Source organism: Dama dama, chromosome 20 (assembly GCF_033118175.1).
Source record: "Dama dama isolate Ldn47 chromosome 20, ASM3311817v1, whole genome shotgun sequence".
Classification (NCBI taxonomy): domain Eukaryota; kingdom Metazoa; phylum Chordata; class Mammalia; order Artiodactyla; family Cervidae; genus Dama; species Dama dama.
Window position 1 is genome coordinate 2,846,499 of NC_083700.1, and position 27,231 is coordinate 2,873,729.

The 27,231-nt window shown below is 47.9% G+C and overlaps 1 protein-coding gene across 4 annotated transcripts in view; it reads left to right on the forward strand.

Annotated features, from left to right (window-relative positions):
* Positions 1–27,231, forward strand: part of POU2F1 (POU class 2 homeobox 1) — a 205,293-nt gene that overhangs the window by 155,135 nt on the left and 22,927 nt on the right. For all 4 annotated transcript variants that reach the window (XM_061120175.1, XM_061120176.1, XM_061120177.1 and 1 more), the window contains exons 9-13: positions 2,995–3,168; positions 9,321–9,462; positions 11,232–11,377; positions 11,842–12,021; positions 13,454–13,559. In XM_061120175.1, coding sequence (XP_060976158.1) covers positions 2,995–3,168; positions 9,321–9,462; positions 11,232–11,377; positions 11,842–12,021; positions 13,454–13,559 — 748 coding nt within the window. The remainder of the gene's footprint in view (positions 1–2,994; positions 3,169–9,320; positions 9,463–11,231; positions 11,378–11,841; positions 12,022–13,453; positions 13,560–27,231) is intronic.

The window sequence follows — 27,231 nt, forward strand, 5'->3', positions numbered from 1 at the left end:
TGCAAAGTATTTGAAGATATTTTACCAAAGAAGGCATGTTAAATACCCAATAAATGTATGAAAAGATGCTCAAAACTAGCAGTCATGAGGAAAATGCAAATGAAATATCACTACATACCAGAAGAACAGGCATAATTAAAAAGACTATGATAGTACCAAGTGTTGATGAGAATATAAGCAAACCCAGCTCTTAAACATTGCCACTGGGGTTGTGGATTGATGCAGACACTTTAGGAAAGAGCTCGGCAGTCTCTTCTCAAAGTTAAATACGCCTCTTGACTCAGCAGCTGTACTCTCAGAAATGAGTGCATTTGCTCACACAAAGACCTGTACATGAATGTTCATAGAGCTTTTATGAACAGCCTAAACATCCATCAACTGGTGAATAGATACCATAAATTTTGACATATCTATACGATGGATTGCTACTCAGCCATAGAAACAAATGTACTTCTGATACATTCAACATCATGTATGAATTTCGAAAGCATTATACCAGGTGAAAGAAGACAAACATAAAAAACTGTATACTGCATGATTCAATTTATATGGCATTTTACAACAGACAAAGCTGTAGGGACAGAAACCAAATCAGTGGTTGCCAGGGGATGGGGTCTAGGGGGAAGATTGACAACAAAGGGCCCAGGAAACTTTTGAGGGTGATGGAAATTTTCTGCATCTTAATCGCTTATAGCACTTTTATGACTAAATATAGTTGTCAAAACCCATCCAACTGTACACTTTTAAATGGTGCATTTAATTGTGAATAAGCTGAATTACGAAAATGAGGTTGAAAAAAAAACCTATAGCAGCAATTCCTTTCTGACCTGTGAGCTTTGTAAACAGTGGCAGGGCTGATAGCGTCATCCTGACCCCTGCTCACTGAATTTTACTCTACTATTTCTAGATCTGGCCCAGTCCAACCTGAGGTTTCTGGAGTTGGGGTAACTTATCTGTAACCACTCCACCAAAAGGTACCCAAGCTATTTTTAGTCCTTTATTATTTGAGAATGGGGCTACTTCAAGCCTGGAAATAAAGCAGTTGTCTGATAGTTGAGACACATCTCTAACCATCAACCAGTCTCAGTGGGAAGTTATAACCACATAGGACTCTAACTTGGTTGGTCAAGTTTTGGGCTCCTCCAGGTGGTCAGGTTAAAATTTTCTCAGTGTCAGCATGCCAGAGAGATTAATTTTGTTGCCTTCATTGAAGAGGGATGGTAGAGGAGCTTATCCGAAGTGTAGGCATGTGTAATTCCTATTATGTAGTTTTCAGGGGCAGTTAGTTCAGTTGGAGAGAGCATATTACTAATGAGGTAAAATTTAGGGGTGTATGACACGTTAAAATTATAAGAAAAAAAGCACATAACCAGAGACTTCATCTGTAATCCTGTCCTGTAATCTCTCACCTGGGCTTCTGTTCACAGGAAGCCTTAACTGAGCAGTTATGATGCAGTCAGGGCAGCGCCTCTCACTAATGATTCCTCAGAAGGGAGGGTTCTACTCAAAGCTTGTGAGTCAAACAAGATAGATTATACCCTTATGTCCCCAAATAAACTTTAGATGGATTTAAATAATTAAACATTGTTAAAGACATAGAAGAAACAGGATATTAAAAGGAATTTTATCCAAGCTAGAAATAAGTCAAAGCTTTCTCAGATTTGAAGCAACAGCAGATATTAGGAAGAAAAAATAGTTCACCCAAATGATAATTCATAACTTATGTACACTGAAAAATAAAAGGAGAAAAGCAGAGCGAGAAAATTATTTTTATTAATACAACAGACAAAGGCTTAATCGATAACATTTGATGAGCTCTTTGAGAATAAGGATACTATTAATATATAAATGGGTTATGGAAGTTAATTCACATGAAAGGAAGTACAGGTAATAATTAACACATGGGAAAATTTTGGCTTTACGTAATAGGAAATATGAATTAAGGCATTAGCAAAGTACAATTTATTTCTGAATTAGTAAAACATTTTTTAAAACTGCTAACACCAATCATGTGGCGAACATGGTATACTGAGAACCAGCATTATGATACATACCAAAAGCCATGAAATTGTGTATGGTATGCTCTTTATCCAGTTGTAGATAATCCTTTCTGAATTTATCTCGAAGAACTAATTAGAAAGGTGGGAAAAATGACTGTATGCACAGTGTTTCATTGTGGTATCATCTGTGTTAGTAAAAACAAATGAAAAATGTCTAACGATAAAGAAATGGTTAAATAAATTATTTTGATAATATTACCTTTCAGCCCACCTTTGACAATTAGGATGAATGAAACACCATAGTAGAAAAAATTGAAACCTAATATTAAGGGAGAAAAGCAGAGTATAAAATTTTGTTACTATAATTACAGTTAAGGTTAACAATGTATCAGTAGACGTGAGGGAGGAAGAAAACGTCTAGAGGTTATGGATAAATTTAACAGTGTAAAAATGAAGCTGTATGGAGGAAAACTTGAACAAATGGTCAGAAATGAAGCTATTAAGTTATTTAAACTATAGGTGATTTGTTTTTCCCCCTTAAAATGGTTTTTAATAATCCTATTTTTTATAATATTCTATTACAAGTAGGAGATATGATAGTGATAAGACAGGAATGGTTCCTGCTGTTTTGAAACTTATAGTTTAAGTGGCATATTTGTGATCCAGGTTCTTAAAAGTGAAGACTGATTTATTAAATGACATGAGATGCATGTATTCAGACCATTTGAAAACTCAAGGATAATGGATTTCATTTTTGTATATTCGAGTCTTTTCCACAGATGTACGAGTTTAACCTTAACTGTAATTGTAGTGTATATAACATTGCACTCTGCTTTTCTGACTGGGTGTTAGGTTGTACCTGCCGCAGTGTTTATGGTCTTCATAGTTCTTGAGTATAGCTGTTCCTGTAAATTGTTTACTTGCAGCATTCCAGATATAAACTTAAATTTCTTAGTGTATATTTGTTCTTATTCTTCTGTTCCTTTTCTAACAGCCAGCAACCCCAACACGCACAATAGCAGCAACCCCAATTCAGACGCTTCCACAGAGCCAGGCAACACCAAAGCGGATTGACACTCCCAGCTTGGAGGAGCCCAGCGACCTTGAGGAGCTTGAGCAGTTTGCCAAGACCTTCAAACAAAGACGAATCAAACTTGGATTCACTCAGGTAGGATGAACCTGCCTTTAACAGGCTTCCTTCCTTGGCCAGGTTCAAATATTTGCATTCCATGCCCAAAGAGACTTCTAGGGAGCAGTATATTTCTCAGGTTTGTTTTTAATTTTGGACTGTAACTTTTTCTTAGCCATTTCCTGCATTTATAAGTTTAGACTCGTTATTTTTATTCGTGTATAAATATATAATTTACTGTTATATTAAGCTGTGTCATTTGAAAAACGTTTGGTTCTAGCCCTTCGTGTTATATATAAGTAAGAATGAGAGAAATAAAGATTACTTTATTCCTGTTATAGTAGCTGAAAGGGGAAATATTTGAAAGACTTGTTTAAAATAGTTTGTGGGGAAAAGAAAGCAGTAATGGAAAGCACACACGAACACAGAGTAATACCAAACTGAGGCTGATTAACTAAATAGGAATCTGTTGAAGATGAAAACTCCAAATTAATCAAAATCCAAATTAAATTTTAAAATGTCACCTAACAGAGGGTTTTTAAAGTAGAATGAATTTAATGGTTTAAACAGGCCTCTAGGTATATAGCTTGTTGTTCTAACCATTCCTGCTGACTTACTCTTTGATTAACGTGTCACAAATAAAGCAGGAAAAGAATTAAACTGAATGACATTCATGTAAAATGATGCAAGATCATTCAGTTCAGTTCAGTCGCTCAGTCGTGTCCGAGTCTTTGCAGCCCTATGAATCGCAGCACACCAGGCCTCCCCGTCCACCAACTCCCACAGTCCACTCACACCCATGTCCATTGAGTCGGTGATGCCATCCAGCCATCTCATCTTCTGTCCTCCCTTCTCCTCCTGCCCAGCATCAGGGTCTTTTCCAGTGAGTCAGCTCTTCCCATTAGGTGGCCAAAGTATTGGAGTTTCAGCTTCAACATCAGTCCTTCCAATGAACACCCAGGAATGATCTCCTTTAAGATGGACTGGTTGAATCTCCTTGCAGTCCAAGGGACTCCAAGAGTCTTCTCCAATACCACAGTTCAAAAGCATCAATTCTTCGGCCTTCTTTATAGTCCAACTCTCACATCCATACATGACCACTAGAAAAACCATAGCCTTGACTAGACGGACCTTTGTTGACAAAATGTCTCAGCTTTTTAATATGCTATCTAGGTTGGTCATAACTTTCCTTCCAAGGAGTAAGCATCTGTTAATTTCATGGCTGCAGTCACCATCTGCAGTGATTTTGGAGCCCAGAAAAATAAAGTCAGCCACTGTTTCCCCATATATTTGCCGTGAAGTGATGGGAGCGGATGCCATGATCTTAGTTTTCTGAATGTTCAGCTTTAAGCCAACTTTTTCACTCTCCTCTTTCACTTTCATCAAGAGGCTCTTTAGTTCTTCTTCACTTTCTGCCATAAGGGTGGTGTCATCTGCTTATCTGAGGTTATTGATATTGCTCCCAGCAATCTTGATTCCAGCTTGTGCTTCCTCCAGCCCAGCGTTTCTCATGATGTACTCTGTTAAATAAGCAGGGTGACAATATACAGCCTTGACGTACTCCTTTCCTATTTGGAACCAGTCTGTTGTTCCATGTCCAGGTCTAACTGTTGCTTCCTGACCTGCATACAGATTTCTCAAGAGGCAGGTCAGGTTGTCTGGTATTCCTATCTCTTTCAGAATTTTCCACAGTTTATTGTGATCCACACAGTCAAAGGCTTTGGCATAGTCAATAAAGCAGAAAGAGATGTTTTCCTGGAACTCTCTTGCTTTTTCAATGATCCAGCAGATGTTGGCAATTTGATCTCTGGTTCTTCTGCCTTTTCTAAATCCGGCTTGAACATCTGGAAGTTCACGGTTCACGTATTGCTAAAGCCTGGCTTAGAGAATTTTAAGCATTACTTTACTAGCGTGTGAGATGAGTGCAATTGTGCAGTAGTTTGAGCACTCTTTGGCATTGCCTTTCTTTGGAATTGGAATGAAAATGGACCTTTTCCAGTCCTGTGGCCACTGCTGAGTTTTCCAAATTTGCTGGCATATTGAGTATAGCACTTTCACAGCATCATCTTTCAGGATTTGAAATAGCTCAACTGGAATTCCATCACCTCCACTAGCTTTGTTCATAGTGATGCTTCCTAAGGCCCACTTGACTTCACATCCCATTATGTCTGGCTATAGGTGAGTGATCACACCATCATGATTATTTGGATCGTGAAGATCTTTTTTGTACAGTTCTTCTGTGTATTCTTGCCACCTCTTCTTAATATCTTCTGCTTCTGTTTGGTCCATACCATTTCTGTCCTTTATGGAGCCCATCTTTGCATGAAATGTTCCCTTGGTATCTCTAATTTTCTTGAAGAGATCCCTAGTCTTTCCCATTCTATTGTTTTCCTCTATTTCTTTACATTGATCACTGAGGAAGGCTTCTTGTCTCTCTTTGCTGTTCTTTAGAACTCTGCATTCAAATGGGTATATCTTTCCTTTTCTCCTTTCCTTTTGGCTTCTCTTCTTTTCACAGCTATTTGTAAGGCCTCATCAGGCAACCATTTTGCTTTTTTGCATTTCTTTTTCTTTGGGGGATGGTCTTGATCCCTGTTTCCTGTACATTGTCAGAAACCTCCATCCATAGTTCATCAGGCACTCTATCAGATCTAGTCCCTTAAATCTATTTCTCACTTCCAGTGTATAGTCTCAAGGGGCTTGATTTAGGTCATACCTCAATGGTCTAGTGATTTTCCCCACTTTCTTCAGTTTAAGTCTGAATTTGGCAATAAGGAGTTCATGATCTGAGCTACAGTCAGCTCCCGGTCTTGTTTTTGCTGAATGTATAGACCTTCTTCATCTTTGGCTGCAAAGAATATAATCAGTCTGATTTCGGTGTCGACCATCTGGTGATGTCCATGTGTAGAGTCTTCTGTTGTGTTGTTGGAATGCAAAAGTAGGAAGTCAAGAAACACATGGAGTAACAGGCAGATTTAACCTTGGAGTACAGAATGAAGCAGGGCAAAGGCCAATAGAGTTCTGCCAAGAGAATGCACTGCATAGAAAGATCATTAGGTGAAATAAAATTACTGAAGTATAGATTAGATTGGGTGTTTCAATAGAATCAGGAAAAGCCTGATGGTTTTTTCCCCAGAGAATATAATTACTGTTTGAAATTTAAGCCAGCACTAAAATATTATCCAAATTATTTCATGTTAAAAGTGTAGTAACATACCACCTACTCTGGTAGGTGAAAAATCAAGGATGATATCCGTTTTGTTCCTTATATTTCTTTGGTAATTTATTTTTGCTCAAAGAAACATTATATATTGAGAACATAAAATGTTTTTTAATAGATTTAATAATTTTAGAGAAAATGCATATTTGTGAAGAGTCTCAATTATGAAGAAACAAACTGTAATTCACAAAGATTTTAGTACTTTTGAACTATCTAAACCATCTGACTGGCTTTTAAGAAGAAAGCTAAGATGATATAGAACTAGGTTGATAGAAATAAACTAATAAGCTTAAATAAGTATAAGGTTGGCATGTTTAGCAGTGCTTCAGCTCTTAAGCTATCAGTATAGCTTACTGTTCGTTTCCTAGGAGATTGTTGCCCAAGTGATATGGCAAGGCTGTTAAGGCTTTTAAAAACCTTTAACTTTTATACCAAATAGTGGTTTGCCTTTCTGCGGCATTTGACCCAACACACTGCCAGGGTTGTTTCTCTCTCTTTTTCTCTTTCCTTTTTTTTTTTTAGTATTTGTGTATTTGGCTGTGTGGGGTCTTAATTGTGGCATACGGGTCTTCATCGCCTCACGCAGGATCTTTCACATGGCATGTGGGCTCTCATTGTAATGCACGGGCTTCATTACTCCACAGCATGTGGGATCTCGTTGCCCACATCCCCTGTACAAGAAAGTCCCTCTCTCTTGGATAAAGGAGCTTCCCTGTGATCTGGTGTTCTGCTTATGGTTTTATCCTATTCTTTGGCACACCTCTTCCTTATTTTTCAAAATAACTTTGACTTAGCAGTGGCAACATTTCACAAACCTTGACTGTGTGGATTAAGGCGCACATTAGTGATGCAGAATGGGAAGGTCAACGTGTTTTATGTCAGATACCTCAATTGTAGTTTTTTAAAACATTGCTTTGTATCCAGTCTATACACATTCACTCAGAGGGTAAGTTAGACTTTCGAGTTATTGGTTGAAACAAACAAATTACTGTTCTCTGAGTAAATATACATGTTATTAGGTGTTTCAAACAGTATTTTCTAACTGCATAATTTGTTATTAAAGGACTGCTGTAGACGTTATTACATAATTAGAAGGCATGCCATATTCTAACACCATCCCTCACATGTGATACATTCATTTTTTCCTAATCTCAATCTTCATTCCTTTTTTTCTCTGCTTTAAAAAAAAAAAATCAAAGTGATATTATTTAGTTGAGATTCTGTATGAGTTAACTGTTGAAACATTTACTCTGTGAGGAGAACCGAAGGTGGTTGTGTGTTACAAAAGCACTAAACCAAGCTTATATCAAATTAGTGAAAATTAGTACATTAACCGAGGCATCTGTTGCTTTTTAGTCAACGAAATTATTTAAATGTGATGGTCTGCTTCTGTTCCGCTTCTATGAGATAGTATATTCGCAGCTGTCAATAAAACCTTTTATGATTTTGTATCTGTGCTGTCCAGTAGGATAACCACTATCCACATGTGCCTATTGAGTACTTGAAAGGTGGGTAGTGGTGCTAAGGAACTAAAATTGTAATTTATCTGCTTTGAATTAATTTAAATTATACATGCAGCTGGTAGCTATTCTATGGGAAAGATTAGAATATAGATCAGTTGGAGTTCAGGTATTCTCAAAGTCTCATTTTATCTTTATCCAACATTTCTCCTCTGTTAAGCTCTTTGTTACAATTTGCTCACCAGTAAGAAAATGGAGTTTAAAAAGAAATATTCTTTCTTTTCACCGACTAACCCTTTATGTAAGTGCTAATAGACAATGTTCTATCCAAAATGTGGTTTGTAGGGGAGATAAATCAAGGGAGTTAGATATTCCTAATTCAAAACGAGTGTTGCCAAGATAGTTGGGAGTTGGCTGTCTAGTAGAATTAGCTATGTAGTATTTTGGACCAGAAGTGTTGCCTTTCTGTCTTGTCACTAAACTATTTGAAATGAGAGTGTGAATTATTTCTATCATTTAACTGGTGGCTCAGACAGTAGAGAATCCGCCTGTGATGCAGGAGACCCAAGTTCGATCCCTGGGTCAGAAAGATCCCATGAGAAGGGAATGGCTAACCCACTCCAGTATTCTTGCCTGGAGAATCCAAAGGACAGAGGCTACAGTCCATGGGATCATAAAGAGTCAGCCACAATTGAGCAACTAACACTTTGTATTACCTATATATATATACAATAAGAGAGGTTTCAGCTGGAGGAAAAGCCCTCCATACATTTCAAAGGCTTACAGAGAAAGATATTTTTTGCAGTATATTCAAGGGATCATTGTTCTATTGCTATAAGGTTACCAAGTTTCCAGTGCCCATAAAGGTTTTGACTAAATGGGTCAAAACTCTCTACTGTGAATTTCTATAATGGTTACAGAAGTAGTCTTTTTAGAATACCTGGTTTTTGTAACAAACTTTGAAATCCAAACTAAGAGCACAAAGGAGATTTTTTTTTTTAACAGTTTCCAGAAATACTTTACAGGAAAAAAATTAAAGAACGAAGCATAATTTCTAAGATTTAAAGTGATTTATGTGAAGTTGGATTAGTTCAGAAATATCTAAGGTTATCCAGACAGTTACATCTGTTAACCCTGTAGGTGATACAGGTTAACTGATTTTTAAAGATTACTTAGATCACTTTGGTTGCATCAATTACTTGGTAGAATAGCAGCACTACCTTTTGAGAGTTAGCAGAAATACTTGATATTTCAATTATTAAGAAAAGATTCAATATGGAAGGAATATGGGACAGTTTTGAATGTTGTCACCATTGAGGCCTAATTAACAAGAACCTTCACTGGAATACTGTGCTCAGCGTAGGGATGGATGTTTTTGTGGAACCCAGTAAATGGAATGATTGTTGATTCTTTGTCTAGAACAGTTACTGGAGCAGCACCCTCGAGTAAAGACCATAAACATTACATGAATATTCTCTCTCTCTCTTTTCCTATTCTGTATTATTGTGCAGGGCGATGTTGGGCTTGCTATGGGTAAACTGTATGGAAATGACTTCAGCCAAACTACCATCTCTCGTTTTGAAGCCTTGAACCTCAGCTTTAAGAACATGTGCAAATTAAAGCCACTTTTGGAGAAGTGGCTAAATGATGCAGGTGGGTGAATATATTAAAAAATATATACATTTCCTTGGTGTTCATTGAAATTTTACAGGAGGGATTGTTGTATAAATGGGGATTATATTTCTTTTTACATTATTGATACTACAGAATCTTGAAGCTCACTAATCTTGGGAGGATCAACATAAATTATGATTGCATAAATTAGAGATCTAATTCATTTAAATAGTCTAGTAATTGCAAGGTTACATAATCAGCAATAGTTTTTAGCTTTGGAACATTTCTTGTATTTGAGCCCAGAATGAGAGATAGTTGAAGGAAGGTGAAGAGGATAAGAAGGCCTATGTATTTAAATAAACTTGAAAGACAAGTTTATTGGTTCTTCCTCCATGGATTTTTATAAGCTTGTTCCTGATAGTATTTCTGCTCTGTTATTAAAAGTGAGCACACACACTGGTATGTATATACAATGGACTATTACTCAACCATAAAAAAGAATGAAATATTACCATTTGCAACGACATGGATGGACCTAGAGAATATTATATTTAGTAAATGAGTCAAAGACAACTACTATATGATACCACTTATGTGTGGAATCCAAAAAATAATACAAATGAATCTGTATTCATTTAGAAACAGAATCACAGACATAGGAAAAAAACTTATAGTTACCAAAAATGGGAGAAGGAGGGAGGGACACATTAGGAGTATGAGTTTAATAAATACAAAAAATACAAATTACTACTATTACATAAAATAGATAAGCAACAAAGAGATGCTGTATTGTACAGAGATTTATATTCAACATCTTCTAATACTCTATAGTGAAATACAATCTGAAAAAATGTATTTATAACTGAATCACTTTGCTATATACCTGAAACCAACAGAATATTGTAAATCAATTATACTTTGATTTTTAAAAAATGACCACCTTTTTATACATTAAAAAAATTGAGCTATTAGTTTTAACTTACGTGCTTCGTGCTGCGCTTTCCCTTTGGAAATTTTGAATTTTGAGTCACAGAATCATAGACTGTGAGAGCTGTAAGGAATCATAGAGATCCCCTAGACTGTGGTTCTCATTGTAGATGTGAACAAAATTCAGGTGTTTGGCAAAGACAGACCTGTTACTCCCAGCTTTGAGCAGTCTGATTTCGTTGTTCTACATACGGCCTCAGCATCTGTAATCTTACTGAGTTCCACAGGTGAGAACCACTGGTCTGTTCCCTTCGTAGAACATAGAGTGGAAAGAAACTCAGAGATGTCTCTGACATGCTCAGGGTCATTAAACTATTAAAAGACTGAATCTTGTTTAAATTTCAAATGGTTTAAAAGTGTTTCATTGTTTGGTTTGAGGGGAAGGAGAAGGAATACCAGTGAAATAAAATGAGAGGTCATTTGCAAGATAAACATTTAACAGTCAATAATTTCCAAGTTTTCTTCCTTTCATCCCTAGAGTTAATAAATAAAAGAGCAAGCAAAACCAAAACAGAAGAGCAGAGCTGTCTCATAAAAGCAGAAGAGGTAGAGCTTAGGGTATAGAGAGGAGTAGACTGCTTTGTCAGAAACAAATCGAAGAATAGCAGTGACAATATAATGAACCATCCTGAGACAGAGAACGCCAATAAGAGCAGTGGAAAGATCCATGGTAGTGAGCATGTTTTAATGTAAGTTATAATAACCTTCCATACTTGCTTTCAGCCTAAAATATTTTGGTTGGTTGTTGTTGTTAATATGTATATTATGTGCATGAATCATGCTCAGCTAATTTGATTTACATGTTTTCTTCTTTCTTACAGAGAACCTCTCATCTGATTCAGCTCTCTCCAGCCCAAGTGCCCTGAATTCTCCAGGGATGGGAATTGAGGGCTTGAACCGTAGGAGGAAGAAACGCACCAGCATAGAGACCAACATTCGTGTGGCCTTAGAGAAGAGTTTCTTGGAGGTTAGTGAGGATTTTACTTTTCCTGTACATGGGATTATCTGTGTAATACTAATGTTATATACAGGGAAAACACAAGTAGTTTGGTTTGGCTAAATTCTACTGTTTGGAACCAGAACTCTTGGCTTCCTCACATTGTCCAAATGAGATTATGTGTGTGAAGCACTGGAAAAATTCTTAAATTCCCACTAATAAATAAAGCATTAATTTCATTCATGATTAATTGCCCTTACAACTATACATATATATATTCAAGAATAATATTCTAAGTTAAAAAGACTGCATTTAATAAATGTATGTTTATTAGAATATAGAAGTTTTTTGTTAGAAGTGGAGTGATATGGCCCTGTATAGCCCAACTTCATTCTCTTGTTTCTCCTCCCGTTTGCTTATTCATTTAATGACATGGTTATGCCTGTAGTTCAGAAAGTTTTTTCAACAGATGATTTTATTATTTTCCCCTTCAGAATCAAAAGCCTACCTCGGAAGAAATCACCATGATTGCTGATCAACTTAACATGGAAAAGGAGGTAATACGTGTTTGGTTTTGTAACCGCCGCCAGAAGGAAAAAAGAATCAACCCACCTAGCAGTGGTGGGACCAGCAGCTCGCCTATCAAAGCAGTTTTCCCCAGCCCAGCCTCACTGGTAAGGATGGGATGCAAGGGCGCATGCTCAAGGGCCAATGTTTACATTATCAATGACCTATCAAATGATTTTATATCATTACAGGAATCTATTATATATATTCATGTTGAATAAAGGTATATAAATTTATATTTTAAATGTTACCAAAGTAATGAAATCTCTTGTTGTTAACCCAAGAACTTAACTGATCTTTCTTTTTTAAACAGTTATAATCCTTTCCTATTTCATTGCAGTTCCATTATTCTATTCTCTGCTATAGTTTATTAGGTTACTCTATAACTGGGAGTCAGTTTGCAGCTAATTTCAGTTATGTAAAAAATAGTTGCTCTTTATTCTTTTTGGGTTCTAAAGGCTCAATTTATTAAACTCTTACTTACACGGTTAAGTGACAATAAATTCCCAGATAACCTTTCACTCTGAGTTTGTATTGATTTGGGCCTTTTGTTTGTAATCTTATTGAGTCCTCCACTGTTAGCGTTAAAATAGTATTCCTAGACTGAAGGGACGTATAGTTGTCATGTGACTCGCTCGATCTTTAGGATAATTGTGAATGTGATGCCATGTTTCCAACCAGGATTCCAAAGATGGGGGTCTTGTTGAGTTTGCGTTTCTGATACTTTCTTGTTAATTTATTTCTAATTTAATATTACTCCGTGCCAAGGAGACTTTTCAAACTAAAGTCATCGTTAATAGCACTTCCTAGTTTGTTAAGTGAAAGCTTTGATTGTTAACTGGTAAGACTTTAATCATAAAGTTCATGAGATAGTAATCATGAAAATGATAGTATTAGGTAGTTTTGTTTTATGTACATGACTTTTGTATTTTGGATTTATTTGTACTAGAAGGAGGAAGGGAGGAGGGATAGAAGGATAGAAGGAATGCAGTATTTCCTACTTTAGTGTATCAATATGTATGTTAGTTCAAAAAAAGAAACTGTCCACTTTTAAAAATTTGTTTTATATTCTTTCCATCATGAGATTTCATTAAAAACAAAATCAAGACAGTCTTGCCCCCTCACAGCTGAAAATAGAAGTAATAAACAAAAACTCCAAATTCTATGATCCCCTTGAAGAGTTTTCTTATTTAGATCACTTATAATGGTGTAGTATTTTTTAATGATTTAGAGTATTATTCAACGTAACTGAAATATGGGAATTTTTTAATTAATTTCTTATTAAAACTTGGACAAAACCATTTGTAATATTAGTGAAAAACCATCTACTGAAAGCAGCCTTTCCACATAAGTCAGTTTTCTCAATTCCAAGATCAGAGAGTAATTAACAAAATCATTTCTTTTTGGACACTTTAATTTTATTCTGTTGTATTTGGAATTTTAAAAATGTTTATAGGAAAAATAAATCTACAGTATGGACTTACATTTTTAAATTTTGGTTTTTAAATGCTTTTGCATGTTTTCACTTGCGACCTCTAGGTGGCAACCACACCCAGCCTTGTGACGAGCAGCGCGGCAACTACCCTCACGGTCAATCCAGTCCTCCCTTTAACCAGCGCTGCGGTGACTAACCTCTCTGTTACAGGTAAGCAGCAGCCAGGTGTGCGGCTGCGAGGCAAACAGGAGGCCCACGCTAAATTTCTGTGAGAATCTGCCATTAGATTGTAAACTAAGGTGTTTTTTGTTTTTTTTTTTCAGTGGGTTTTGTCATACATTGACATGAATCAGCAATAGATTTACACGTATTCCCCATCCCGATCCCCCCTCCCACCTCCCTCTCCACCCGATTCCCCCGGGTCCTCCCAGTGCACCAGGCCCGAGCACTTGTCTCATGCATCCCACCTGGGCTGGTGACCTGTTTCACCATAGATAATATACATGCTGTTCTTTCGCAACATCCCACCCTCACCTTCTCCCACAGAGTTCAAAAGTCTGTTCTGTACTTCTGTGTTTTAACTAAAAATATATATTGCTTTTTTAAAAGAAAAGTTATATGTGAAAACCTGAACTCTTAAAAAAGTATCAGGCATAATACATTTTTCCAGAAAGAATGCTTTCACATAAAGATTTTATCTTTTTTTCTTTCCCACATTAGTTTGTCTTTTACATTGCTCCTCAGCATTACTTTTTTTTCGGCTATGCCATGCAGCAGGATCTTAGTTCCCCATCTAGGGATTGAACCTGCAGTGGAAGCACCAAGTCTTAACCACTGGGCCACCAGGGAAGGCCCAGAGTTACTTTTTTTCCAACTAACTTCTCCTCCCCTTAAAAATGTGTAATAGGTTCATCTTTTTGCATTCAGGAAAACATCCAAATTCAACATGAATTCATAAACTGTTTACAGTCTGGAGCTTATCTTCCACTCATCTTTTCTCCATCCTATCCTCAAAACACAGGAAGGATCCTCCGTACCTTTGTAAACATCCCACAGTGTAAAATGTCCATCCTAGCCTTCACTTCTTTCTGTTAGTGATGAAACTACTCCAGCTTAGATATCAGTTCTTCTTGGATGTATACTGCTTAGTTACTCCAGGAAATTATTTCCACCTGCCTATATTATAAACAATTTTTATACTTCTTTATTTTCCAATAGACTTTGTACATCTCAAAAGATGTGACTATCATTTCTGAAATGTCAGTGCCTAGCTTAGTGTTTGACACATTCATGGTAAAAATGAATAAATATTTTCTGTTAAATGGCACATTTTCCAGATACATCTAAAATAAATTAGTATTGTCATCAGAAGTTTCTTAGTGATACATATTGCAGAAGACATTCTCTAGTTATTCACCAGGTTGATATATATGCTAGTAAATCATTGGATAGATTTATGATCTTTCATAATCAAGCTTAAATTTAACCTGAAGTTGGGAAATTTGATTTTTTTCCACTCATATTTTAAGTGACTTAACCATGATGTAAAAATTGGATTAAATGGTTTTATGTAGTTATTAAATTTCTAAGTTAGAAAATTTCATAATATTGTTTATTCAGAGCAGTACCTTTGATAACTTTTGGGCCTTTGACCTCTTTGAAAATTCGGTGAAAGCTATAAACTTTTCCTCTCACAAAATAAACATACTCAGTTTTTAGTAAAATACAAGGTTTATAAATGACAAACCTCATCAGCTCTCACCTTACGAAGGCTTGGCATTTCTGGATGTCTTAGAGGTAAATTAAAAACTTGTGTTCCAGAGTGTATCGTATTCAGCACCTTAGCTTAATATGCAAACTGTTGGTGATCGGTTGCTATTGTGTTGGTCACCAGGAACATGAAATTCCTGCCTCTGCGGCAGTTACTGTCTACCCTAACTGCATTAACTGGTAAATTGTGTACTTTACCTTCCAAACAAATTATAAGTCATATTACATTAGGTTTAAAGATATGCTTCTATTGAAAAAAAAAAATCATAATAGTTCAGACATTAAGAACAAGTAGCTTTGCAGATTTCATAAAATGGCACATTAAATGGCATTTCTTAAATGGCACAAATCTGAAGCAAAAGGTAATTTTAAGAAGATATACATACTTGAAACTAGCTGGAAATTAAAAAAAAAATTTTTGGTGATCTTAACTGACTAATCAAATTCTCTTAAACTCAATTACTTGGCCCATTTATGTACATTTAATTATGACAGTCTTCTGAAGTGTTAGTAACTGTTGGAATGAAATTTTTCTTTAATCATTAAAATTTTTAGCATGGGAAATTCAAATAGGAAAGACAGTCATCATGAGTACTGTTTTTATATCTTTTTTTATGTGTACATAGATGTACAATTCTAATAGTATTTACAGTGTATCCTGCTTTTTTTTTAACTTAATATCTTTTAACATCTTCCTCTGTTACTGTAGTCTTTACTTTTCTAGTTTTGATTTGTCTTAATATCAAATGATCGTACTGTAATTTCATAAACATTTCTATATGCTGACATCATGGTTAAGTTCTATAGAAGGTAGCCAACTTTTCCAGTTTGAGCCCTGCAAATATTAAATCCCAGGAAACTTCTCAAGTCTGTAAGCCACATAACTAGCCTTGCTTGTTCACTATTGTATTTCTCATGTCCAGCACACCACCTAGAGTGTAAGATGCCCAGTAATTATTAAATGAATGAAGTTTTCACTATTATGAATACTATAATGAACACTTTTGTGCATACAGCTTTTTCTTTAATTTTTTTAACATCATTTCAGATGTATAGAAAAGTTATAAGAATAGTTTAAAGAAATCCCAAATCTCTTCCTTACATTTTCCAAATATTAAAATTTTACTGTATTTGCTTCCTCTCTTCCTTTTCCCCTTTCTGTGTGTTTCTCTTCCTGTGTTTGTGTATGTGGTTTTTTTTCTGAACTGTTTTTTTTCTCCTGAACTGTTTTTAAGAGCAAATTACAGATATGCCCCTTGTACCCCTAATACTTTACTATATATTTTTTAATAAGCAAGAAATTCTATATATAACCAGAGTAGTTACAAAACATCAGGTTATTAACATTGACTCAGTTACTATTATCCAGTAAATAGCTCCCATTCAGATTTTGCCAGTTGGAGCAGTAATATTCCTTACAGCAAAAGAGAATCTGAGGTCATGTATCACACTCGATTGTTGTGTCTCTTTAGTTTCATTTGGTTTGGGACAATTTGAATCTTTGTGTTTTGTGGCATTGATATTTTTGAAGAGTATAGTTAGTTATCTTGTAGAATGTCCCTTGATTTGGGTTTACCTGATGTTTTGTCATGGTTAGATTCAGATTATGTACTTTGGGCAGGAATCCCACAGAAGTGATGTTGAGTCCCTCTTTGTGCATTATGTGGAGACGCGTGCTGTTGATTAGTCCCAGTGTTATTAACTTTGGTAATTTCATTAAGGTGGTATCTGCCAGATTTTTTCATTGTATAGTTACTGTATATTGTTAATGTAATAACATTGTATAGTTATTTTACTCTTTACAGTTAGTATCTTATGAGGAGTTTGAGACTGCAAAAATCCTGTTCCTCAGATGTTTATACACTAGTGTCTATTGATGATTTTTGCCTGAATCTATGTTATTCTGACTCTCATATAGTTTCATCATTTCTTTTAAATTTATTAGTTGGCTTTCAACTCTAAGGATGAACTTTTCCTTTTCCTCTATGTATCTATCTGTATCAGTGTGGACTCGGAAATTCTTTCTGCATTCAATAGGTTACAATCCTACTATCACTTTTTATTTATTATTCAGATTTTCCAGATTTAGCCAAAGGGAACTACTTCAGAGTGGCTTCTGTGCCCTTTTGACATGTCCCTAGCATTCTTTGAGTACTTGCTGATTTTTTTGGCACACATGATGTTCAGCCTCATCTTAAAGTTTCTCTGCCTCTTGCCTAGAATCAGCCTCCTTAAAACCCCCAAATTCATACTGATATCTCCAGTTCCAATCCAATACCCTCTAGTTCATTGTTTTCTATCCTAATCTCTTTCCATATTTTAACTCAGTGACAATAACCTGGCTCCCATTATCAACAGTTATAAGTTACTTAATTGCACAATCCTATAGTGAAAAGAAAGGAATTTCAAAATTGCTAACCCATGCCTCTGAAAAGACCAACTAATTCAGTTCAGTTTAGAGTTCTTGTCTTAAGCCTAAAGACATGACGTCCAAATACTGTGTTCAAAAGTTATCTGGGTTAGTTCTTATATGCCCTTCAGTATATTTACGTTATTCATTTGAAATTCCATTTAATTTATTTTTTGTTCATATAAATTAGTGTTTATCCTTCCATCCTTGTGATTTTTTTTAAAGAATATGAGATATTAACTGTTTTATAAGTCAAGACTATACAAAAAGTTCTCCTTAGAAAAATGTCATTCCTTTCTATCATAATTCTCTGTATCCTTGCTATCCCATTCCCACTTGTGCCATTCCTGCGTACTTAGGTGACCTTTTTTGGCTTAACAGATATTCTGAAAAATCACTCCACATTAGTTCATGGAAATCTTCATTATTTTGTTTCATTGTGGCAGAGTACTCCATTATGTGGATACGCTACATTTTATTTTAACTCCTTTTCTGTTGTATGGACATTGAATTTGTTTCCAATATTTTTTAATTATTGACCATGCTGCAGGAGTAACCATGTGGATAAGTATTTTTGTACTGTTGGAAATGTGTCTTGAGGGTAAATTTCAAACTGTAGAATTGCTGAGTCAAAAGGTAACTATGTAGTTTTGTTGGATACTATCAAATTGCCTTCCAAAAGGAGTGTACTTATTTTCAGTCCCACTAATAATGCATGAGAGGGCCAGCTTCCCCATAGCCTGTGCACTCTTTAATTTTTGCCAGTCTGACATGTGAGAAGTTGTATCTCAGTGTACTTTGCTTTTTTATTTTTGGCTGTGCTGGGTCTTCGTTGCTGCGCATGGCTTTCTCTGGCTGTGGTGCAAGGACTTCTCCTTGCAGCGGGGCACGGGCTCTGGAACACGCGGGCTCAGCAGCTGCAGTTCAAGGGTGTTGTATTGCGCAGGCTCAGTAGTTGCGGTAGAAGGACGTGGCTGCCCCTGTGGCCTGTGGAATCTTCTGGACCAGAGATGGAACCCACATCCACCATACTGGCGGGTGGATTCTTAACCTCTGACCACCAGGGAGGTTCTCTCAGTGTACTTTAAATTTCAGTTTTCTGATCATGTAAAGTTGAACATCATTTCATATACTTAAGAGTCATTTTTCATCTTTTATAACAGTGAAATAGGTTTTGTTTCACATCAATTGATCAGTATTGCACAGACTAGAAATTCCAGCTGAGGGAAGTGGTAAGAGCAGACACTGTTGTCATTTTTACAACCATTAGTTTTATGTTGGTGCATAACAATTGCTAAAACTTAGTGGCCTAAATCAATACTCATTTATTATCCCACATATAGGTTGGAAGTTTAGGCATAGATTAGAGCTAAGTCCTCTGCTCAGGGATTTACCAGGCTGAAGTTAAGATGTTGGCTGGGGCTGTGACCTCATATGACGACCAAGATCTTCTAAGTTCGTTAGTTTTCAGAATTCTATCCATATGGTTATAGAACTGAAGTTCCCCCCCCCCCTTTTTTTTTTTCTTTTTGGCTGGCTGTGAGCTAGATCACTCAAATCCCACAGGCTAACCCCAAGTCCTAGCTCCATGACCTTAAACATGGCAGCTTCTTCAAAAGCAACATGAAAATCTCTATCCAGTCAGCTGCTACAGAGAATCTTATAAATATAAGGTAATCAGTCCTCTCATGTTTGTCATATGATATAATCCAGTTAAAGGAGTAGTTATTGCATCCCGCATCATATTCACAGATCTACCTGTTCTTAAGAGATGGGGATTATACATCAGGATTTTGATGTTTTCTTTTAAAGAGTTTTTGAGTTGGTTTTGGCAGGCAGATAGATTACTACAGATTAGCTTGACCCTTTCACGATTTATTTTTTAAGCTTTACTAGATTGGCCGTAAAGTAGCCTTCACTAGTTTCAGGTGTGACCCTTCTGGGGTCTCTAATGAATGCCCAACTCAATAGCGTCCCCTCTCTGTGTAGTTAGACACGGAGTATCTCCTTGTCCTGCACGAATTCCAAGGATCATTCGGTTTACATCCTCCCTGCTTGGACTCATGGTGTTTCCCTGTGCATGTGTAATTTAGTATTCAACTATAGATTCTAGGAAACCCCGCTGTACATTTCTAGAGAGATTTTTCTGGTTTCTTCCTTCCCACTACCCTCTCCTGCAGACTCCGGCCATTTTGGCGTTCAGCCGCAGTTTTCGTCTCCTTGAGTCAGTGAAATCGCTGGGCTCTACTTGGTTTCCTCCCCTGGCACAGAGGTTTGAAAAGCACTTCCAGGGACTTCCGTGGTGGTGCAGTGGTTAAGAACCCACCTGCCGATGCAGAGCAACTGCTGAGCCTGCGCTCTGCAGCGCCTAAAGCCCTTGTGCCTTCAGCCCGCGCTCCTCAGCAGGGGAGGCCGCCACAGCGAGGGGCCCGCGCTCCTCAGCGGGCGAGGCCGCCACAGCGAGGGGCCCGCGCTCCTCAGCGGGCGAGGCCGCCACAGCGAGGGGCCCGCGCTCCTCAGCGGGCGAGGCCGCCACAGCGAGGGGCCGCGCTCCTCAGCGGGCGAGGCCGCCACAGCGAGGGGCCGCGCTCCTCAGCAGGGGAGGCCGCCACAGCGAGGGGCCGCGCTCCTCAGCGGGCGAGGCCGCCACAGCGAGGGGCCGCGCTCCTCAGCGGGCGAGGCCGCCACAGCGAGGGGCCCGCGCTCCTCAGCGGGCGAGGCCGCCACAGCGAGGGGCCCGCGCTCCTCAGCGGGCGAGGCCGCCACAGCGAGGGGCCCGCGCTCCTCAGCGGGCGAGGCCGCCACAGCGAGGGGCCCGCGCTCCTCAGCGGGCGAGGCCGCCACAGCGAGGGGCCCGCGCTCCTCAGCGGGCGAGGCCGCCACAGCGAGGGGCCCGCGCTCCTCAGCGGGCGAGGCCGCCACAGCGAGGGGCCCGCGCTCCTCAGCGGGCGAGGCCGCCACAGCGAGGGGCCCGCGCTCCTCAGCGGGCGAGGCCGCCACAGCGAGGGGCCCGCGCTCCTCAGCGGGCGAGGCCGCCACAGCGAGGGGCCCGCGCTCCACAGCAGGGGAGGCCGCCACAGCGAGGGGCCCGCGCTCCCTCCACAGCAGGGGAGGCCGCCACAGCGAGGGGCCCGCGCTCCCTCCACAGCAGGGGAGGCCGCCACAGCGAGGGGCCCGCGCTCCCTCCACAGCAGGGGAGGCCGCCACAGCGAGGGGCCCGCGCTCCCTCCACAGCAGGGGAGGCCGCCACAGCGAGGGGCCCGCGCTCCCTCCACAGCAGGGGAGGCCGCCACAGCGAGGGGCCCGCGCTCCCTCCACAGCAGGGGAGGCCGCCACAGCGAGGGGCCCGCGCTCCCTCCACAGCAGGGGAGGCCGCCACAGCGAGGGGCCCGCGCTCCCTCCACAGCAGGGGAGGCCGCCACAGCGAGGGGCCCGCGCTCCCTCCACAGCAGGGGAGGCCGCCACAGCGAGGGGCCCGCGCTCCCTCCACAGCAGGGGAGGCCGCCACAGCGAGGGGCCCGCGCTCCCTCCACAGCAGGGGAGGCCGCCACAGCGAGGGGCCCGCGCTCCCTCCACAGCAGGGGAGGCCGCCACAGCGAGGGGCCCGCGCTCCCTCCACAGCAGGGGAGGCCGCCACAGCGAGGGGCCCGCGCTCCCTCCACAGCAGGGGAGGCCGCCACAGCGAGGGGCCCGCGCTCCCTCCACAGCAGGGGAGGCCGCCACAGCGAGGGGCCCGCGCTCCCTCCACAGCAGGGGAGGCCGCCACAGCGAGGGGCCCGCGCTCCCTCCACAGCAGGGGAGGCCGCCACAGCGAGGGGCCCGCGCTCCCTCCACAGCAGGGGAGGCCGCCACAGCGAGGGGCCCGCGCTCCCTCCACAGCAGGGGAGGCCGCCACAGCGAGGGGCCCGCGCTCCCTCCACAGCAGGGGAGGCCGCCACAGCGAGGGGCCCGCGCTCCCTCCACAGCAGGGGAGGCCGCCACAGCGAGGGGCCCGCGCTCCCTCCACAGCAGGGGAGGCCGCCACAGCGAGGGGCCCGCGCTCCCTCCACAGCAGGGGAGGCCGCCACAGCGAGGGGCCCGCGCTCCCTCCACAGCAGGGGAGGCCGCCACAGCGAGGGGCCCGCGCTCCCTCCACAGCAGGGGAGGCCGCCACAGCGAGGGGCCCGCGCTCCCTCCACAGCAGGGGAGGCCGCCACAGCGAGGGGCCCGCGCTCCCTCCACAGCAGGGGAGGCCGCCACAGCGAGGGGCCCGCGCTCCCTCCACAGCAGGGGAGGCCGCCACAGCGAGGGGCCCGCGCTCCCTCCACAGCAGGGGAGGCCGCCACAGCGAGGGGCCCGCGCTCCCTCCACAGCAGGGGAGGCCGCCACAGCGAGGGGCCCGCGCTCCCTCCACAGCAGGGGAGGCCGCCACAGCGAGGGGCCCGCGCTCCCTCCACAGCAGGGGAGGCCGCCACAGCGAGGGGCCCGCGCTCCCTCCACAGCAGGGGAGGCCGCCACAGCGAGGGGCCCGCGCTCCCTCCACAGCAGGGGAGGCCGCCACAGCGAGGGGCCCGCGCTCCCTCCACAGCAGGGGAGGCCGCCACAGCGAGGGGCCCGCGCTCCCTCCACAGCAGGGGAGGCCGCCACAGCGAGGGGCCCGCGCTCCCTCCACAGCAGGGGAGGCCGCCACAGCGAGGGGCCCGCGCTCCCTCCACAGCAGGGGAGGCCGCCACAGCGAGGGGCCCGCGCTCCCTCCACAGCAGGGGAGGCCGCCACAGCGAGGGGCCCGCGCTCCCTCCACAGCAGGGGAGGCCGCCACAGCGAGGGGCCCGCGCTCCCTCCACAGCAGGGGAGGCCGCCACAGCGAGGGGCCCGCGCTCCCTCCACAGCAGGGGAGGCCGCCACAGCGAGGGGCCCGCGCTCCCTCCACAGCAGGGGAGGCCGCCACAGCGAGGGGCCCGCGCTCCCTCCACAGCAGGGGAGGCCGCCACAGCGAGGGGCCCGCGCTCCCTCCACAGCAGGGGAGGCCGCCACAGCGAGGGGCCCGCGCTCCCTCCACAGCAGGGGAGGCCGCCACAGCGAGGGGCCCGCGCTCCCTCCACAGCAGGGGAGGCCGCCACAGCGAGGGGCCCGCGCTCCCTCCACAGCAGGGGAGGCCGCCACAGCGAGGGGCCCGCGCTCCCTCCACAGCAGGGGAGGCCGCCACAGCGAGGGGCCCGCGCTCCCTCCACAGCAGGGGAGGCCGCCACAGCGAGGGGCCCGCGCTCCCTCCACAGCAGGGGAGGCCGCCACAGCGAGGGGCCCGCGCTCCCTCCACAGCAGGGGAGGCCGCCACAGCGAGGGGCCCGCGCTCCCTCCACAGCAGGGGAGGCCGCCACAGCGAGGGGCCCGCGCTCCCTCCACAGCAGGGGAGGCCGCCACAGCGAGGGGCCCGCGCTCCCTCCACAGCAGGGGAGGCCGCCACAGCGAGGGGCCCGCGCTCCCTCCACAGCAGGGGAGGCCGCCACAGCGAGGGGCCCGCGCTCCCTCCACAGCAGGGGAGGCCGCCACAGCGAGGGGCCCGCGCTCCCTCCACAGCAGGGGAGGCCGCCACAGCGAGGGGCCCGCGCTCCCTCCACAGCAGGGGAGGCCGCCACAGCGAGGGGCCCGCGCTCCCTCCACAGCAGGGGAGGCCGCCACAGCGAGGGGCCCGCGCTCCCTCCACAGCAGGGGAGGCCGCCACAGCGAGGGGCCCGCGCTCCCTCCACAGCAGGGGAGGCCGCCACAGCGAGGGGCCCGCGCTCCCTCCACAGCAGGGGAGGCCGCCACAGCGAGGGGCCCGCGCTCCCTCCACAGCAGGGGAGGCCGCCACAGCGAGGGGCCCGCGCTCCCTCCACAGCAGGGGAGGCCGCCACAGCGAGGGGCCCGCGCTCCCTCCACAGCAGGGGAGGCCGCCACAGCGAGGGGCCCGCGCTCCCTCCACAGCAGGGGAGGCCGCCACAGCGAGGGGCCCGCGCTCCCTCCACAGCAGGGGAGGCCGCCACAGCGAGGGGCCCGCGCTCCCTCCACAGCAGGGGAGGCCGCCACAGCGAGGGGCCCGCGCTCCCTCCACAGCAGGGGAGGCCGCCACAGCGAGGGGCCCGCGCTCCCTCCACAGCAGGGGAGGCCGCCACAGCGAGGGGCCCGCGCTCCCTCCACAGCAGGGGAGGCCGCCACAGCGAGGGGCCCGCGCTCCCTCCACAGCAGGGGAGGCCGCCACAGCGAGGGGCCCGCGCTCCCTCCACAGCAGGGGAGGCCGCCACAGCGAGGGGCCCGCGCTCCCTCCACAGCAGGGGAGGCCGCCACAGCGAGGGGCCCGCGCTCCCTCCACAGCAGGGGAGGCCGCCACAGCGAGGGGCCCGCGCTCCCTCCACAGCAGGGGAGGCCGCCACAGCGAGGGGCCCGCGCTCCCTCCACAGCAGGGGAGGCCGCCACAGCGAGGGGCCCGCGCTCCCTCCACAGCAGGGGAGGCCGCCACAGCGAGGGGCCCGCGCTCCCTCCACAGCAGGGGAGGCCGCCACAGCGAGGGGCCCGCGCTCCCTCCACAGCAGGGGAGGCCGCCACAGCGAGGGGCCCGCGCTCCCTCCACAGCAGGGGAGGCCGCCACAGCGAGGGGCCCGCGCTCCCTCCACAGCAGGGGAGGCCGCCACAGCGAGGGGCCCGCGCTCCCTCCACAGCAGGGGAGGCCGCCACAGCGAGGGGCCCGCGCTCCCTCCACAGCAGGGGAGGCCGCCACAGCGAGGGGCCCGCGCTCCCTCCACAGCAGGGGAGGCCGCCACAGCGAGGGGCCCGCGCTCCCTCCACAGCAGGGGAGGCCGCCACAGCGAGGGGCCCGCGCTCCCTCCACAGCAGGGGAGGCCGCCACAGCGAGGGGCCCGCGCTCCCTCCACAGCAGGGGAGGCCGCCACAGCGAGGGGCCCGCGCTCACAGCAGGGGAGGCCGCCACAGCGAGGGGCCCGCGCTCCCTCCACAGCAGGGGAGGCCGCCACAGCGAGGGGCCCGCGCTCCCTCCACAGCAGGGGAGGCCGCCACAGCGAGGGGCCCGCGCTCCCTCCACAGCAGGGGAGGCCGCCACAGCGAGGGGCCCGCGCTCCCTCCACAGCAGGGGAGGCCGCCACAGCGAGGGGCCCGCGCTCCCTCCACAGCAGGGGAGGCCGCCACAGCGAGGGGCCCGCGCTCCCTCCACAGCAGGGGAGGCCGCCACAGCGAGGGGCCCGCGCTCCCTCCACAGCAGGGGAGGCCGCCACAGCGAGGGGCCCGCGCTCCCTCCACAGCAGGGGAGGCCGCCACAGCGAGGGGCCCGCGCTCCCTCCACAGCAGGGGAGGCCGCCACAGCGAGGGGCCCGCGCTCCCTCCACAGCAGGGGAGGCCGCCACAGCGAGGGGCCCGCGCTCCCTCCACAGCAGGGGAGGCCGCCACAGCGAGGGGCCCGCGCTCCCTCCACAGCAGGGGAGGCCGCCACAGCGAGGGGCCCGCGCTCCCTCCACAGCAGGGGAGGCCGCCACAGCGAGGGGCCCGCGCTCCCTCCACAGCAGGGGAGGCCGCCACAGCGAGGGGCCCGCGCTCCCTCCACAGCAGGGGAGGCCGCCACAGCGAGGGGCCCGCGCTCCCTCCACAGCAGGGGAGGCCGCCACAGCGAGGGGCCCGCGCTCCCTCCACAGCAGGGGAGGCCGCCACAGCGAGGGGCCCGCGCTCCCTCCACAGCAGGGGAGGCCGCCACAGCGAGGGGCCCGCGCTCCCTCCACAGCAGGGGAGGCCGCCACAGCGAGGGGCCCGCGCTCCCTCCACAGCAGGGGAGGCCGCCACAGCGAGGGGCCCGCGCTCCCTCCACAGCAGGGGAGGCCGCCACAGCGAGGGGCCCGCGCTCCCTCCACAGCAGGGGAGGCCGCCACAGCGAGGGGCCCGCGCTCCCTCCACAGCAGGGGAGGCCGCCACAGCGAGGGGCCCGCGCTCCCTCCACAGCAGGGGAGGCCGCCACAGCGAGGGGCCCGCGCTCCCTCCACAGCAGGGGAGGCCGCCACAGCGAGGGGCCCGCGCTCCCTCCACAGCAGGGGAGGCCGCCACAGCGAGGGGCCCGCGCTCCCTCCACAGCAGGGGAGGCCGCCACAGCGAGGGGCCCGCGCTCCCTCCACAGCAGGGGAGGCCGCCACAGCGAGGGGCCCGCGCTCCCTCCACAGCAGGGGAGGCCGCCACAGCGAGGGGCCCGCGCTCCCTCCACAGCAGGGGAGGCCGCCACAGCGAGGGGCCCGCGCTCCCTCCACAGCAGGGGAGGCCGCCACAGCGAGGGGCCCGCGCTCCCTCCACAGCAGGGGAGGCCGCCACAGCGAGGGGCCCGCGCTCCCTCCACAGCAGGGGAGGCCGCCACAGCGAGGGGCCCGCGCTCCCTCCACAGCAGGGGAGGCCGCCACAGCGAGGGGCCCGCGCTCCCTCCACAGCAGGGGAGGCCGCCACAGCGAGGGGCCCGCGCTCCCTCCACAGCAGGGGAGGCCGCCACAGCGAGGGGCCCGCGCTCCCTCCACAGCAGGGGAGGCCGCCACAGCGAGGGGCCCGCGCTCCCTCCACAGCAGGGGAGGCCGCCACAGCGAGGGGCCCGCGCTCCCTCCACAGCAGGGGAGGCCGCCACAGCGAGGGGCCCGCGCTCCCTCCACAGCAGGGGAGGCCGCCACAGCGAGGGGCCCGCGCTCCCTCCACAGCAGGGGAGGCCGCCACAGCGAGGGGCCCGCGCTCCCTCCACAGCAGGGGAGGCCGCCACAGCGAGGGGCCCGCGCTCCCTCCACAGCAGGGGAGGCCGCCACAGCGAGGGGCCCGCGCTCCCTCCACAGCAGGGGAGGCCGCCACAGCGAGGGGCCCGCGCTCCCTCCACAGCAGGGGAGGCCGCCACAGCGAGGGGCCCGCGCTCCCTCCACAGCAGGGGAGGCCGCCACAGCGAGGGGCCCGCGCTCCCTCCACAGCAGGGGAGGCCGCCACAGCGAGGGGCCCGCGCTCCCTCCACAGCAGGGGAGGCCGCCACAGCGAGGGGCCCGCGCTCCCTCCACAGCAGGGGAGGCCGCCACAGCGAGGGGCCCGCGCTCCCTCCACAGCAGGGGAGGCCGCCACAGCGAGGGGCCCGCGCTCCCTCCACAGCAGGGGAGGCCGCCACAGCGAGGGGCCCGCGCTCCCTCCACAGCAGGGGAGGCCGCCACAGCGAGGGGCCCGCGCTCCCTCCACAGCAGGGGAGGCCGCCACAGCGAGGGGCCCGCGCTCCCTCCACAGCAGGGGAGGCCGCCACAGCGAGGGGCCCGCGCTCCCTCCACAGCAGGGGAGGCCGCCACAGCGAGGGGCCCGCGCTCCCTCCACAGCAGGGGAGGCCGCCACAGCGAGGGGCCCGCGCTCCCTCCACAGCAGGGGAGGCCGCCACAGCGAGGGGCCCGCGCTCCCTCCACAGCAGGGGAGGCCGCCACAGCGAGGGGCCCGCGCTCCCTCCACAGCAGGGGAGGCCGCCACAGCGAGGGGCCCGCGCTCCCTCCACAGCAGGGGAGGCCGCCACAGCGAGGGGCCCGCGCTCCCTCCACAGCAGGGGAGGCCGCCACAGCGAGGGGCCCGCGCTCCCTCCACAGCAGGGGAGGCCGCCACAGCGAGGGGCCCGCGCTCCCTCCACAGCAGGGGAGGCCGCCACAGCGAGGGGCCCGCGCTCCCTCCACAGCAGGGGAGGCCGCCACAGCGAGG